Source organism: Ursus americanus, chromosome 16, assembly GCF_024610735.1.
Source record: "Ursus americanus isolate L20-20 chromosome 16, mUrsAme1.1.p, whole genome shotgun sequence".
In the NCBI taxonomy this organism is placed as follows: Eukaryota; Metazoa; Chordata; class Mammalia; order Carnivora; family Ursidae; genus Ursus; species Ursus americanus.
Genome location: NC_142142.1, coordinates 8751312 through 8767214, shown reverse-complemented (window position 1 = coordinate 8767214; position 15903 = coordinate 8751312). Strand labels below are relative to the sequence as shown.

Here is a 15903-nt window from a genome sequence, read left to right as displayed (position 1 = left end):
CCCTGTGACTGTAAAGATGAAAACAAAGTCTAAGGGACACTGTTTGAATCCCTGCACCAAACAGTTTCCGGACTTCTCAGTTATATAACCCAATGCTTTCCCTTCTTTGGCTTAAATCAGGGGGTTTCTGTTACTTGCAGCCTCAAAAGACCTAAAGCAAAATAGTTGCGTTTCCTTCCCTGGCCATCTGCTTCCTATGAGACTAACTCATTGATTTACCTCTAGAAGGATAGAAACCTACCGGAAAAGACCCCTGCACCACCAGACTCTCAGCAGACAGGGCACAACCTGGATCACCCATCAGATCAGATGACAGAGACCCTGATATAGCCTTTCCCTTTGAGCCCTCAGGGATGGCCACCTTCAACCTACCACCTTATGGGTGGGAAAAGCAAGATCCAGAAAGGTAAAGTGAGTTGCCCCCAAATTGCTCAGTTAACATGCTGTCACCAGTTCTACTTGCCCTCAGAATCCACACACTCTTCTCACTACACCAAAGAAGGCAGTAGTAGATGCTGAGTCACTGAGATGTCCCAGGGAAACAATGCCCCTGGGGTGGGGGTGGGGGAGTGGACAAAAAAGCCAGAGCCAGGGCTAGAGCCAATCACATCTTTATTAGTCTCTGCAGTGGGACCACTGGAGCCCCTGCCTACAAGGGAACTTTAGCAGGCTACTCTGGCTACTGGGCAGGAATGTTAGCACTTCTATTAGCACAGGATGGGAAAAGAAATTGGGAGGGAGCCAAATGGAGAGACTGCTGGGTCACCCGACAGGGAGGCACATGTGGGGCTTCCCAGTGGGTCAGGCCCGAGAGAGGAACACTGCCATCTCCCCCAGAATGAAGGAAGAGACAAAGCCTGAGACGGTGACAGCCACAGTTATAGACAGAAGTCCAAGTTCCTGGGGACCAGGAATACACTTCCTGATGGAGGCACCATCCTAGGGCTGGAGGTCCCAAACAGAGCTCATCTGCCCCCCAGCAAGGGGACCCCAGGTTCAGCTAAATTGCTGCCCCAGGCACCCTAACATGGGGAACAGATGTTTTCTGAGCACTGAAGGAACAGGAGATCCAGGAAGCTGGTAGTGGAAAGGATGGAGCTAACCTCAGAGAGTGTTTTGGATTTGAGTATGTGTCAGTATTAACAAAACAGGCAATATATTCATTATAGGCACAATCAAGAAACTTCCCTCCAAAAAGCTCACATCTCACCTTTACCCAGCAAGCTCTTTGGCCTGGAGGGCCATCATGATCTGATCCCAGTCCCCACCCCAGCCTAAATGAACTCTTAATTCCTTGGACATGCCATGATATTCACTGCTCTGCACTCTTGCCAACAACCCTACTCCTAGCCTACCTTCTTCTGCTCTTTACCCTCATGTGTCAAAGGACGGATAACTCTGCTTGTCAAGTATTTACTTCTGTTTTTCCCACCAACCCTGGAGCAGTTGGAGGAAAGACCCTGACTCCTGTGTCTCCAGCACCTGGGAACTTGAAGTCACATGAGCTGTGTTTTCTGCATCCTGGTGTATTTGGGGGAAACGTGTCCATATATGTCTATAACAAAATTCTGGGGTGTCTGGCAGTAGGTATAAGGATTTTGAACTATGTTTGTGTCTGGAATGATAGCTTCTTCCAATATAGAGGGTGGGGGAGTGGGATGGATGATCCAAGTCCAGAAGCAGCTAATGGAGAGGAAGGAGCCAAAGTATGGCAGGGCTTAGATAGTGGAGGGTTGGATCAAGTAAGAACAGGGGTCTGTCGGTCTATGTGCAGGGTCCACACTCCGAGTCCCAGAGCTCAGAACCAGCAGGGCGACCACATGAGCGAGCCGAGTGCTGCACCTGTGGCAGCCCCCGCAAGCATGCCCATGGCCAGTGGGGCGCCAGCACTGTAGCAGGGATCCTCCCGCACGACCACGTGCGTCACGCCGGGGCCTGTGGAGAGAGCCGTGAGGGCTGGGGACTTCAAAGCAGAGAGCTCTTTGTCCCTCTCCTCCCCTAGACTCACGCACCCAGGGCAAGGGGCTGAACCCACTCTCCTGCACCTCAGTTGGAGAAACTGAGGCTTTGATGCGGGAAAGACTTGCGCTCTTTCCCCAGGGCTTACAAGCTTTGAATCTGCTACGGACGTTCTGGGCCTGTGGGTCTAGGGTGCAACAGCGAGGAAACTCCGGGGTCTCCAAGAACCTTCAGGACACACCAGAGGATGGGTGTTCCCAACCGCCAGCCCTAGGGGCCGGAGGAGGCGGCCGTTCCAGCATTTAGCCACCAGGGGTCGCCACCAGCTCAGAAACGGGTATTGCAGGACAGCCAATGAAAAGGGGCCGGCCCTGAGAGGAGAGGTCAGCTGTATAGAGTGTGGAGGGCCACTGGTCCAGGAGGTATTTCGAGTCTCAGGATGGGGTGGGCCCAGTGGAGGGTCCCGCCTGGGAAAATCCGTGGTCACTACAAGAGTGGGGCCTGGCGCCGTATCGGGGCTGGGGGGCAGACCAGGCAGGAGACTTACCTGCGTAGGGCGGTCCGTAGTAGCTGCGGATATATGTGGCTTCGTGCGCGTTGGGGGGTACCACCTCATAGTAGTCCTGGTACGGGCTGTAGACACGCACCTGGGGAGCTCCACTGGGTTAGCTGCCCGGGAACTCTCTAGCCCAGGTTTGGTCTCCTACCCACCACACCCAGCTTAGGTCCTTCTGTGCCCACAAAACCACTTCCCCAAGTTTAGAAATGGTTCACCAGGAATGAGAAAGCTCCTGGGCAAAGGCCCTGCCTCCCCACATGGTCCATGGTCCTTGGTCCTCGTCCTCTAAAACTTTAGCCCCTACATCCAGCTCCTAGTGATCCCATTTTCCTGCCCTGGCCTCCTAGCTAGCACTCCCCTGATCAAAAATTCTCCACGGCTCCCAACTACCCTACACAGTCTAGTATTTGCTAGCTGCTCTCCATTTGGAGAAATCCAGTGGATCTCTCTACTGTCCTAGTCATAGGGTGGGGCACCTGGCCAAGCCCCAGGCCCAGAAGTAAAAGCAGTATGGGGAGGAAGGAAAAGAAAGGAAGGGTAGGGATGGAAAGTAGAGTATTATCGAGCATCCATCATGTACCAGATCCTGAGGGAGGCATCCATATGTGTTACTTCCTCTAGTCCTTACTGTAGACATTATTATCTTCACATTACCACAGAGCTGGGGACGGGGGCTCAGAGAAGAGTGGTCATTGCTCTCTCTGGGAGGAAGGCATGCAGTCTCTCCATTAGAATTTTATCAACCCCTCAAAGCCTAACTCAAAAGTCACCCACTTAGGAAGCTCTTCTGGTTTCAGAAAGAATCCATCCTTCCTGAGTTCTCTATGGACTCTGCTTGTGCCTTTTGTTCGTATCTTTCCTCCTAGCGTTTCCTGCCTGCAACCCAAACGTGAGGCAAGGACTCTGAATAATTTCTGTTGCATGCAGGGCCTAACAAACAGCAAGAACCAATAAATACATTCTGAATTAAATGGACGCTCCTAATCCAAGCCCCTCATTTTATCCACAGGGGAGCAGACCTGGGGAGGGGGCAGGATCCCTTTCTCTCCTGGCCCCTTCTTCTTAGCCCCCTTCCACTCTATATCTCCAACTGGGTGTGACACCTGAATGGTCCAACTTCCTTTAGAAGTCCAGGTCTTAAACTCTAATCTCAAAGTGTTATCATCACCCTTCCATCTCCCAAATTAGCTCTTCTAAAAATGCTTTTCTCTAAATGCCACCACCATGCATTCAAACCAAGACATCAGGTTGGCACCCTTGTCTTCACACACTTGTCTTCCACATCACATCAGCTACCAGGCAGGTCTCACGATTTTAACTTCTAAATATGCTCTTCTGTGTATCTTTTTGGCCAGTGCCAAGAGAATAAGCCATTGGTTTTGGCAACTTGGAAGTTGTGGGTGACCTTGAAAAAACATTTTTCAGAGGAGTGGTTGGGGTAAGAACCCAGACTATGGAGAGTTGAAGAATGATTGAGAGGTGAAGGATGAAACCAACATGTCATGACATCTCTTTCAAGAAGTTTGGCTGTAGGGGGCACCTGGGTGGCTCAGTCACTTAAGTGTCTGCCTTTGGCTCAGGTCATGATCCCAGGGTCCTGAGATTGACCCTGCGTGTCGGGCTCTCTGCTCAGCAGGGAATCTGCTTGTCCCTATCCCTCTGCACCACCCCCTTCCCCACTGCTCATGCTTCTCTCTCTCTCAAATGAATAAAAAAGAAGAAGTTTGGCTGTAAAGGTTAATTCTCCAAGCACACCTGTGATTTCAAATCTCCATGCCATTTCTCTTTGATGGGGTTGCATTTCTCCCCATTTTTCATTTAACTACCTAACTTATCTTTCAGACTGAACCCAAGTTTCACCCTCCCTGAACCTCATGTTCTTATGGGGTCCCATCTGGGGCCCTCAGACTCCCCTTATCACAGCACCAATCACTCTACAGTGTCACTGTTTGTATCCCTGTATGTCTCTCTCCCATCAGACTTGGAGACCCCCACCCCATGAAGAGGGGTCTAATCAGGCCTCATTGGAACATGATAGGTGCCTAATGGATTGAATTTATCTCAAGTGAGTCAAATACTGTGAGTCACCCAGCTCTAAGTCCAGCCTCAAGTTAGGGACAAGGACCAGTCCCAGAGTAATGCAGAAGGCTGAGACAAGCAATACTCAGTCTCAAGTGACTTCCCTCACTGTGCTCTCCCCTAAAGGTGATCCACTAGGGCTTTCTGACCGAGGGTGGCCAGGATCTGAGCTCCATGCCTAGAAGGGCCTAGAGAGAGCCAAGCACTCAGATCTCCACTTTTATTTGTAGAGGACTTGAGGTCTAGAGCCTGCACCTGTCCGCCAGCTGCACAGTGAGCCAGCGGCCCTGTCGGGCCCGAGACAGAGTGGAAAACACCACCTCATGCCCCTTGCCGCACCTGTTTCTTCCCTCCAGGTCCGGGAGGCCCAGAGGTAAACTCATGTGGGTCACCTGGCAACGGGGCAGGGAATCCCCCAGAGACCTCATGGAAAGAACCTAAGGGCTTGATCCCTGATCCCCTCCCTCTCTGCAAGCCCAACCCCTTTTGCAAGTACAGGGTCACCCAATCAGGAGGTCACATTCAAATCGATCCCTGCCATCAGAAAAGCTGTTGTTATTTGGTTTACGGCTTTTTAAATCCCATTTTTAGGCATCCCCACTTTAAACAAACTTTATCCTCATTTGTGCAAGGGGGATGTCTCAGAAGGCTGGGATAGAAGTCCTAGTCCTGCCACCGATGAATCAAGTGACCTGGTCAAGTAATATAGCCCCTCAGAGCCTCAGTTTTCACCTCTGCAAATGGGAACAGTCTTTCCTACAATGCCCATTCTAAGGCACAATGAGAACCCAGCTGAGTCACATCTGTGCAACTGGACCTAGGTGGGCCTGGCACTTCTGGGCTCAGTGGTTGCACATCAGAACTACCTGAACAAGTTCTTTTAACCACAGATTTCCAAGGCCCCACTCCAGACCTACAGAGTTAGAGCATCCAGAGATAGGATCTGAATGTTTGGATTTTTTTTTTTAAGTCCAGAAGCAATTCTAAGGCACAACCACATTGAGCACCACTGTGCCAGGGAAGGAGTTCAGAGTTGGCTGTAAGAGGACAGGCACTGTAAGACAAGCCACCCACCCCATGCCCTGCTGAGCACTGGGGACAGAGAGAGGATTCATCCCCCACTTCTGCTTTCCAGAGATTCTGGGGTGGGAAGGGAGACAGATACAGACTAAATCATGATACATGGTAGTGATGCCATTAACAGAGGGTTTTCACTCCTTCCTCCCTTTAGTCATTCGCTCATTCACGCATTTGGTGAACAGCGCCTGAGGCCCACTTGTGCCCTAGCTCCATGCACCAGGAGGGTCAAAATAGACTGTCCCTGTCAGTGAGCACTTGCTGTATACCCAGCACTGTGTTAGGCACCTTAGGAGCAGAGCTGATCAGACCTGGTCTTTACCTTGGAGGAAGTGCCAGGTCTCATGGGAGAATAGAGACCGAAATAAAGGGACTTGAAACCAGGCCTAACAAGACAATCCTAAGCATTTAGTGCAGCAGGCTGTGAGGAGGTCTGGGAAGTCCTCCCTGAGGAGGCGGCAGCCTTTGAAGTGGCTCCTAGAGGCTAAGCATCAAACTGTCAGGTGAATAAGGAAACGAAGAGTTCACAACAGAGAGAATGGCACACGCAGAGCTTGGGAAGAGGGGCGAGGTCTGGCGCAGCTGGGAATGGAAGAAATAGCTGAACAGCTGGAGCACAGGGAGGAGGGGGATGTGGCAGGCGAGACTGGCCCAGGCCAGATCCTGAGGGCCTTGAAAATGGGGCTGTGGTTGGTGTCCCGTGGGTGACAGGGAGCCATGGAATGTTTGTGAGCAGGGAAGGGATGTGACTGGGGCCAGTTTTGGAGGCACGTCCTCGTGGCCAGAACGGAGGCAGGGAGGGCTGAGCCAGCACTTACCCAGATCCGCCTCTCAACCTTACAGGGGCTCCACGAGCGGGTCACACACCTGACCTTGGGGCAAACTCGGCGGCTCCTGGGAGGGACGGTGGCTCCAGCTGGGGCCTGCTCAAGCCACAGAAACCCAAGAAGGGGGAGGGGGGGGGAGGGAGGTGTCAGAGGCCCGCTACATCTGGAAAAACTCAGAGCTTTTAACAGGCCCCACCAGACCCCTCTGCCAGCTGGGCGTGGGGAAGGGTTGGTAACAGAGGGAGGCTCAGAGGGGGTAGTGACTTGGCCAAAGTTACACAGAGAAGGATCAGTAGTGTCTCTCCAGAATTAGCCCACCGTCACCTGTTTTAGGCTGCTGAGGCTCCCAGTCTCCAGGGAGGACAGAACAGCTCTGATTTGCCCTCCCACCCACCTGCCCCCTTCCCTGGCCTCCCAGCCTTGCCCTGGCTGTGTCCCTGGCCCCATGTTCCCTGGAACAGCCTCCATCCAGAAGGGGGTATAAATCTGCAGGACGTGGAGGGACCAAGTGCAGGTCACTCCTACACAGCACAGAGAGGAGCCATGGACAGGCACGAACACTCAGAGCCAGGCAGACCCTGGCACAGAGACAGAGCACAAACACATTCCACTCGAGCAAGCCCTGAGACCAGGGGGTGTGTGTGAAGGGGGGTAGTGGGAGGTGGAGAGAGGGTTGGAGCAGAGAGCTGTGGTGAGCACAGTAGCGGGAAGGTGCACAGGCAGAGAAGGGACAAGGCAGCTTCATAGAGTCACAGAGCGCAGAATGGTCAGCCCTCACCTCCTTCCGCCTCTTTTGGGGGGACTGATTGGCCCTGCATAGGGAGAATTTGGAGCTCAGAGCCAAGTTAGCCCACAGAGATACCCCCACCCTGCCAGCTGCTGCCCCAGCCCCCTCACTCCCAGATACTAATGCAACCTCCACCCAGAAGCCTGAGTCTGCTCCCCAAAATCTGGCCACAGTCCTCCCTGCTTAATGCCCTTTATTGCTCCCCACAATGCTCCTCAGAGGTCATTGCTCCCATTTCTTTCCCTCCATGTATTAGCATGCAGCCAGGCCAGACTCCGGGCCCTTACACACATACACGCACACATACACACACACACACACACACACACACACACACACACACACGCACGCGCCCGCTCCTGCAGTTCTTTCTGCAGATAACGCCCTTCCCTCCAAATCTCACTGGCCTAGGGCCCAGTACAGGTTCTTCCACTGACTTAAGGCTAGGAGGCTTTGGATAAGTTACTTCCTCTCTGGACGTCAGCTTCCCTAACGGTAGCATGGGACTCAAAGTACCAACCCTACCGAGGTTGTCGGAAGATTAAATGATACAAGCAATGGCAGGTACTGAGCACAGTGCCCAGCCCTCAGCAGATGCATGCCTGACAGGAGTTCTGCATGCAATCCCGTCCTCTCTGCTACCTCCCAGCAGGTTTTCTCTCTAGATGAGGCTGGGCTCCGCCGTGCCACAGACAGAAGGAGCAAGCACAGAACGTGGAGGCAGGCAGATGGGCCAAGCTGGGCCACCCGTGAGCTGCAGGCTTTGGGCGGCTCCTCAAACCCACACCTTCATCAAGCACTAAGCACCACTGACTCTAACTCCTAAATCTGTCTTATCCTTATCAGCTGAGGCCAACAGCAAGGCCTTAGTCCCAGCCTTCTAACTCGTCTCCTGGCTTCTACTCTCACCCTCTGCAGTCTATTCCCTACCTACCAGCCAGACTCTCTCTTTAAAATACAAATCTGGTCTGATCTGTTCATCTCATCCTGCTGCTTAAAAGCTTTCGGTGACCTCCTGGTATTCTTAGCAGAAACCAACATCAGTAACACAGCCCATAATGCCTCGCCTTGCCAACCCTCCTTCTCCCCTGCTCTCCCTCCCTAGGCTCCAGCTGCCGCAGCCTTCAGTCTGTTCTTGAACTTGCTAAAGTCATAACCTTTCTCAGGGCCTTTCCACATGCAGTTCCTCTGCCTGGAAAGCTGTTCCCTTCACCCCACCCCACCCCTTTCACCCAGTTGATTTCTGTGTATCCTTCAGGTCTCATCTTTAGCCTTGTCTGCATTCCCACCAGGATCAGGCCACCAAGGTGGTCACACATTGAATGCACACGGCCTGTCTCTGTGAGAGCAATCACCACGATGGCAACAGAATCATAAATGGTGTGCCTAGCTGCTACTTATCCGGCTGCCCGTGAGGCTGTCCGGGAGGGCAAGGCCTACATCTGACTTAGTTCACCTCTGATCCCTGCCCTTTGGCATGGTGCCCGGCACATAGTAGGAACTCGGTAAATATTTGTTGTGTGGATGAACGAAGCTCAATCTTATCATCTGCAGGGAGGGAACAACAATCCCAACCTCATAGGACTGCTGCGAGGAGCAGCCAGAATGGTACCTACGTCAGGCCTGGCATAGGATAGGTGCTCGACAAAAGGCAGTTACTTTCCCCCGGCTCGCATGCCACCTCCTTCTTTCTCTCTTTCCTCCAAGCACCAGCTGTCTGTCTTCTGTCCTTTTTCACTTGGGACTCAGTGCATCTGAGTCCGCACAAACCTATTTGCTCACATGTAGGGGAATTGAGAACTCCTGGCAGGCGGAGGCCGAGTCTGAGTCACCCATGATTCCATGGCAGGAAGGGGTGGGGAGGAGAAAAGGGGAGAGCGGGGGCTCACCGGGGTGGAGTTCGCCTCCAGCAGCGCCGTCTTCCACGCTCTGCAAGGCAAACCCACCAAACCATGAGGAGGGAGGTGGGAGATTAGGCCCCTACATGTAGGCCTCTACTTTCTTCCTCAGCCCAGTGTCTTGTAAAGGGGGGAGAGCTCCTTGACTCCCTTGGGTAGACAAAGGTGCCCCCCCACCCCAGTCACACGGTCAGAGCCCTCACTTGAACTGGAGCCCCATAATTTACTCTTAGCCCACAGTCTTCCCCTCTTCCAGTTTTCCTGTCTAGATAATCGACAGCTGGGCTTGGGTGGTCTCCTAGGGGCCTTCAGATTCTGGAAAGCTTGGGCTGGTTCTCTCACTGCAGCTCACCTCCACACCCCAAACTGCAAACACAGTTCCCCAACACTCTGACCCCGGAGCCCGTGAAGGCCCAGTGGACACCGGACAATCGGGCCTTTGTTGGTTGCCATGGCACCTGGCTGGGGTGGACAAGGCAGCTCTGTGCTTTGTCTGCTCAGAGCTCAGCACCCCCCCCACTCCCACACACCCCATCTCTTTCACTCTCGTACAATGCAAAGGCCCACTGACCCTTGGCCAGAGGGTGGGAAGGGAAAGAATGTGAGGAAGCAGGCACACCCAGTCTCGCAGTGTGGCTCTGCCTCTGACATCGGGGTGTCCCTGCAACACATGGGCTGCCCCTGTTAGGCGGGTCAGGGTCGGTGCCTCAGATCGAAGGCCACCCGCCAAGGCATCTTCTCAGGAGGGTCCTTTATAGATGTCATAGGGCAGTCTCTTCTTTTGTATCACCCCCCAAGTGAGGACTCATCTCCAAGCCAGCGAAATACACGACTCTGTATGGTCAGGGACCGCACACCTGAGGGGGTATGCACACTCCTCCCTCAACAGTCCCGAGTTCCATCACATTCTGTGTGAGGACTTCCCTGGGTACTGTATCAATCACCATGAGCCATTCAAATGCACTCCACCCAGCCTCCACCCTGCTGACTAATCCTTGTCCCCCTCTTCCTACCCTCTGGGAATCAGAAGGCCCAGCAAAGAGGAGGCATCTGGTTACGTTCCCCAAGATTCCTCCCTAGCCTCTCCGGGAAGACTCACACGGCATCGTCCTTGGTCTCTGCACACAGATGCAGGCGGGGGCCTTCCCGTAGGTTCACGGTCAGCAGGCCGTCTCGGCTCCGGCCCTCTGGGGGCTGCACGTCTGGAGGCAGATACACATGTATGGGGTGTCCACGAAGCACAGGCCCCAGGCCCCCCAGTAAACCAGAAACAAGAACAGGAACCTATCTCTGGATCCTGTTTCTTGGCCACTGCCAACCTCCTCTGATCCCACACCCTTTCTTTTGGGATTCTGCTTTACTCTTTGGAGCCTTTAGACCTTTCCATATTGCCTATTGCCCTACTTAGAGACATCTATCAGTTACCCTGTTATAGTTGTGGCCTGAGTCTTGGGAGAGATTTGTTGTGTGACTCTGGGCCAGTTACTGAACTTCTCTGATCCTCCTTATTTCTTTTCATCTTTATCCAGTTCCTGGCTCCTGGAGGGCAGGACCTGTGTTGGGCTCACCTCTGTGATACCAGCATAGAACCCAGGCCCGGCACAGGGTAGGAACTCAATAAGGAACTCATTTCTTAATTCACACCCACATGAGCTGGATAGAGGCCCAGAAGCAATGTCTGTAGAAGCCCCTCTGAGGCCGCAAAGAGCCTGATGCAGGTGTCATCAGACACACAGTGGGAGGGCCAAGGCCACAGTCACAACGCCAGAGGGAAAAGGGCTTCTCACCTTGGCACTCTTGGCCAATCTTTATGTCGCGGACGTTGAACTGGATGAGCACGCGGTCCTCCTCGTCCTGTGCTGTCTCGTCGTGGTAGTAGCCCAGGGTCCCATCCAGCCACAGGGCAAACCAGTTCCGCTTCCAGCGGCGGAGGATGGAGCCTGTGCAGTATTCCACCTTTGCTAGGCAGGCTGCTAGCAGAGCCTGCTGGGGGCAGGAGCCCCTTCCCCCCAATCCCCAGTGTTGTGACCACCCCTTTCTTATCTCTCTACCTCCTGAAATGATGGCAGGGCCTCCTTCCGGCTTGCTCACCCACCTCCTCCCATTGGACCTTACCCATAACAGAGACCCCATAAATGTGTTGACTAAATGAATGACCAGAGCCTCCATCTCATCTCTTATCTCTGACTTGTGTGACAGCCTCTTGTGTAGCTACCGGACTGGGGGGTCCACAGCTCCCCATGCTGGACCTGGCACCCAGCAGGACCTAGGCTTGGTGTTCGCTGAACTGAATGAATGGAGTATGGTCACGGGTCGCTGGGAAGCTCCTAACCCAGGATAGCTCTTGTTCAGATCACGATTCTGGCCAGAGGTGGGTCTGGAAGCCTGAGGCCTACCTTCAGACATTTTACAGTTGAAAATCTTAACAGAAAGGGCAAAGACGTAAGGCAGCTTCTTAGGGCTTTACAGATTCCAAAGCACAGAGGTGTTTTCCTGTTATTCTAAGCCTTGTTCTGTGGCCAGCCCTGGGCTAGGGTGCTGTGGATACGCAGTCTGGGGTCAGTCTGGGGAGTGGTAAGACCCCCAGGTAAAGGCGGTTCTATTATAGGGGGATCAGTGCTATAACGGAGGTATGTAAGAAGCACTGGGAACAGTGTGGGGAGCCTCCAACCCAGCGTGGTGCTACAGCGAGGCTGGAGTGGGGGTTAGAGGAAAAGCCAGGGGAGGCTCCTCACAGAAGGGGACATTTACCAAGCACTCAGGAATAGGAAAGACACTCCAAGCAGCGGGAAGAGTATGGACAAAGGAGGAAAGGGGAAAGAGGGTCTTGTTTCTTGGGTGCATGGTTCACTGGGGCACACCGACAACCACTTCTCTCCCCCCATCCCTGGACAAGGTACAGACAGACAAGGATTTGGTCCAGGGTCACTCACTCTGTCTCCACAGCCAGCCGCCCCTCACCAGGGCCATTTCTTCAAAAGGACTTTCCAGGGCGGGGTCAGGCGGAACCTGTGAGAGGAGCCCCAGGACACACAGGCCTCAGCAGCAGTTCCCCGGCAGCTCCCCAGAGCGAAGCCCCTGCCTGTCCTCCCTGATCCTCCCTGGGGAAGCCACCGAGGAAACGTTTAAGGGAGTGTTCGTAAACAAACAAGGGCAAGCCTGCTTGTCTCCTTGTCCTTCTCTGCTCCAGCGGGATAATGGGAGCAGTGTTCTTGTGGGGTCAGCAGGGCAGCCACCCATTGTGTGGGGTGAGAGTGGGGGTCGGGAGCCTGGATTCCAACCTCAGCTGCATAACCTTGACCATGTCCCTCCTGCTGGCTTCCATTTCTAGATCCGTGAAAGTGTCTATGGGGCAGGTAGAGGCTGCGGTGAGGAACACTTACAGTGTTGGAAACCCTGGAATTTTGGAATGCTGACAGCATAGAATATTAAGATCATGGCAGTGAATGAGGGACTTCGATGATAAGAAAAGCCTCCCTCCCGTTTGCACCTCACCCATAAAATAGCAGTTCAAAAGCAGCTCTGGTGGAGCGCCTGGGTGGCACAGCGGTTAAGCGTCTGCCTTCGGCTCAGGGCGTGATCCCGGCGTTCCGGGATCGGGCCCCACATCAGGCTCCTCCGCTATGAGCCTGCTTCTTCCTCTCCCACTCCCCCTGCTTGTGTTCCCTCTCTCGCTGGCTGTCTCTATCTCTGTCAAATAAATAAATAAAATCTTAAAAAAAAAAAAAAAGCAGCTCTGGGCATCACGTGCCAGGTACGCTTCTAGGTGTTGTGTCTATTGTCTCGTGGAAGCCTCACAAAAATCCTTGTTATTACCAGAAAACAGGTATGGAGAAGAAGTTCAATCACTCGTGCAGATCCCCCTGATTAGTAAGCGGTGGCGACGGCATCCACACCCAGCAGTGCCAGTTGCTAACCATTACACCCGCAGGAACTCTCGATACCAGGGTCATACCCCGTAACAGTGAAATCAGAAGGGCTGGGGCTGGGAGGCAGGCACTGAGAGTCTTCAAAGATCCCAGTGATTCTGATGTGCAGCGCGGTTGGGAAATCGCGGCACATCCTGTACTACTTCACCTTGTCCCCGCTGTAACTGCACTAGATGGGTAGAACCCTTCCTCCTGTTTCACAGATGGACAAACTGAGGGACAGCCAATGAGTCGTCCGGGTATGTGAAGGAGCTTGGATTGGAATCCAGGTTCCCTCTGTTCCTGCGGGCGACTTACTCGCGAGCAGGTGCCTCTGCCCCTCCCCCACCTGCTCACACCTGTTGCTGCGTAGTAAGGCTGGCACACCTGAGCTGGAAGGCCTGACTTTTGCCTGCTTCTCCTGGGGCTCCCTCCTTTCTCCAAGCCCAAACACTGGTCAGACAAGAGGGTCAGGTGCAAACTCCCTCTCCAGCCTCCCCTGGATGCACCCACCTGTCCACACCTCTTGCGGATGCTGCTGCCAGAACAGCCGCTACTTGATGTTGCTGCCACCCAACCTGCTGCGCCTGCGCTTTGTGTGCCCCAGACGCCTGGGGCATTTCAATCCCCAGGCTGCGCCCTGGGCCAGGCTACTCCTGGGCCCCGCCCTTTGGCCCCGCCCCACCCCCAGGGAGGCGGTAATGGGCGGGGAGAGATGCGCGCCCACGAGGCTGCTGGGACTTGTAGTCTGAGCTGTACGAGGCCTCTCCTGGGTGGTAAACCTGTGCTGCGGACCAGGAGCACAGGTGAGAAGCTGCACCTGTAATTTTATTTTGCCAAGACATTTGTGCACTCGTTTATCATGAAATACATTTCCTAAGAATCATTAACTCACTCTCTAAAAACAAGTAAGTTTGCAAGGAGGAGTCAGGCTCCTAGTTTTGTCATGTTTTCTCAATACTCAGTTTGTGCCTGCACTGTACTGGGTGCTAGTGGAGGGCACAGAGGAGCATCCGACAAGGCCTTTCCTCCTTCCTTCCCCAGCTTCCAGTCTGGTGGGGGAGACTAAATGTAAACACAATTAGAGCACGGGGTATGATTTAACGATAGGAGAAAAGAGTCTCACTTTGCCCAAGAGGTTCAGGACAGCCTCCCGAGGAGGCTAAAAAGGGTTCTTGAGGGATGGATAGGAGTTTCCTAGGGGAGAGCTAAGAGAATCATATGAGCATTGATCAGGAAGTTCACAAGCATGCCCAGTATTTCAGTGTGTTTGGAAAAGAGAGTGCAGGGGTGGGGAGGGCATGGGGAGTGGCAGGGAACGAAGCTGTAGGGTTTGCAAGGACCTAACATGAAGCCTTGGATGACAGGCTCATGACTTGCTTGGCTTTTATGACATAGTGGCTGGAGCTTGGGAGATGGGGGTTTCAAGAGTTAGGTGGTCTGATTTGTGGGTTGAAAAGATCTCTCTAGGTCATAGTCCAAAATGATTGGAGGAGGCCCAACTAGAAAAAGGAGACCTTTTCTGTATCTACCACCTGGGGCTGCCCCTCCAGGATCACTTCCTTGAATAGCTCAAACCCATAAACCCCCACCTAAGAGCAGCCCCAGGATGTCATTCAGAGAACAGGGACTGCCTGGGGCCTGAAGGGCTCTTGGACCCAAACTGTATTTGAGAGGGGCACCCACCCTGCCCTGGGCCCTTCTTCCTGTCCCAGATACCTGTTCCTTACCGGGGCTGCAGGACTCATGATTCCTGGCCGGCCAGGGTAGCATTTCCCAGAAGGCTCCTGCAGAGGGGCATTTTCCTGAGCGCCTTAAGAGATAAGGGGATCAGGAAGATGCTACCAAGTGGGAGCCGGAAGGGGGAGGCAAAGAGGAGGCACACAGATCCCAGAAAAACTCGTCCCTCTCTCCAGGCACGCCCCAACCTTCCCGACTTATCTCAGCCGCCCACAGTCATTCAGTTCACTGAATAACAAATCGTCCGTGATTCAGAGGTGGTCTTGGCCTTGTATATCTAAGATTCGCTGAGCGGAGGGGCAGGGCCAGTCCTCCTCCCTCGGTCGGGGCGGGGCTAAATCGGCCTTCTCCCGCCGGCTGGACAGTGACATCACCCCAGTCCTGGCTGCGCAGCCTGGCTCTTTAAGCTTCCTTCTCGCTGTGGAGTCTCTGTAATCCTGACCTTGAGTCACCCTGGCCCTTCGCCCCTTCGTGCAGTGCGTGTCTTGCTGGGGGATTCGCCGTGGCCAATCCTATTAGCCGCTGAGCTCACCGTCTCCGCGCAGCCCCAGCAACCAGCCCTCCCAAACCAAGCTGTTTCCGACCCTATGCCTTTCTGTCCCCGAGATGTCCCACCCCTGCCTTCTCCTGGCTAACATTTGAGCGTCACAGTGCAAGGAAGGAAGGGAGGGAGTAAAGGCGGAAGACAGAAAGACGGTAAGGAGGGGAAGGAAGAGAAGGAAGGAGAGGACGGCAGGAAAGAATGAAGGAAGTAAGGAAGGGACGGAGGGAACGGGGGTAGAAAGGAGGTAGAGTGGAAGGAGAAGGAGGGAGGGAGGGAGGGAGGGAGGGAGGAAGGAAGGAAGGAAGGAAGGAAGGAAGGAAGGAAGGAAGGAAGGGAGGAAGAAAGGAAAGGGTGGAGCTGGCCTCAGGAAATCTGGACCTGGATCCTGCCCCCTCTCCAACTCTCCCTGCTTCCCTCTGAAGGGCTGTTTGCTGTTCACAGATGAGTGAGGGGAACAGTGTAGACAGCTCCTAGATGACATTCTCTGGATTTAGCAACTAGATGAAAAGGGAAGATTCTCCAGCA

At 53.8% G+C, this 15903-nt stretch overlaps 1 protein-coding gene across 8 annotated transcripts; it reads right to left on the bottom strand.

Annotated features, from left to right (window-relative positions):
• Positions 1-595: 595 nt before the first annotated feature.
• On the bottom strand, positions 596-15654 carry PLEKHB1 (pleckstrin homology domain containing B1). 8 transcript variants are annotated; one of them, XM_045816306.2, is made up of 8 exons: positions 14825-15654; positions 12120-12195; positions 10974-11126; positions 10286-10388; positions 9178-9217; positions 6493-6597; positions 2507-2606; positions 596-1935 (listed from the first exon to the last, which is right to left on the bottom strand). In XM_045816306.2, the coding sequence occupies exons 1-8, from the start codon at positions 14840-14842 to the stop codon at positions 1799-1801; spliced, it is 732 nt and encodes a 243-aa protein (XP_045672262.1). In that variant the 5' UTR covers positions 14843-15654; the 3' UTR covers positions 596-1798. The 8 variants fall into 8 exon arrangements, with proteins under 8 accessions (XP_045672262.1, XP_087724281.1, XP_087724280.1 ...); XM_087868155.1 differs by lacking the exon at positions 14825-15654 and adding an exon at positions 13608-13704; XM_087868154.1 differs by lacking the exon at positions 6493-6597 and having other exon boundaries at positions 14814-15654.
• Positions 15655-15903: the final 249 nt, after the last annotated feature.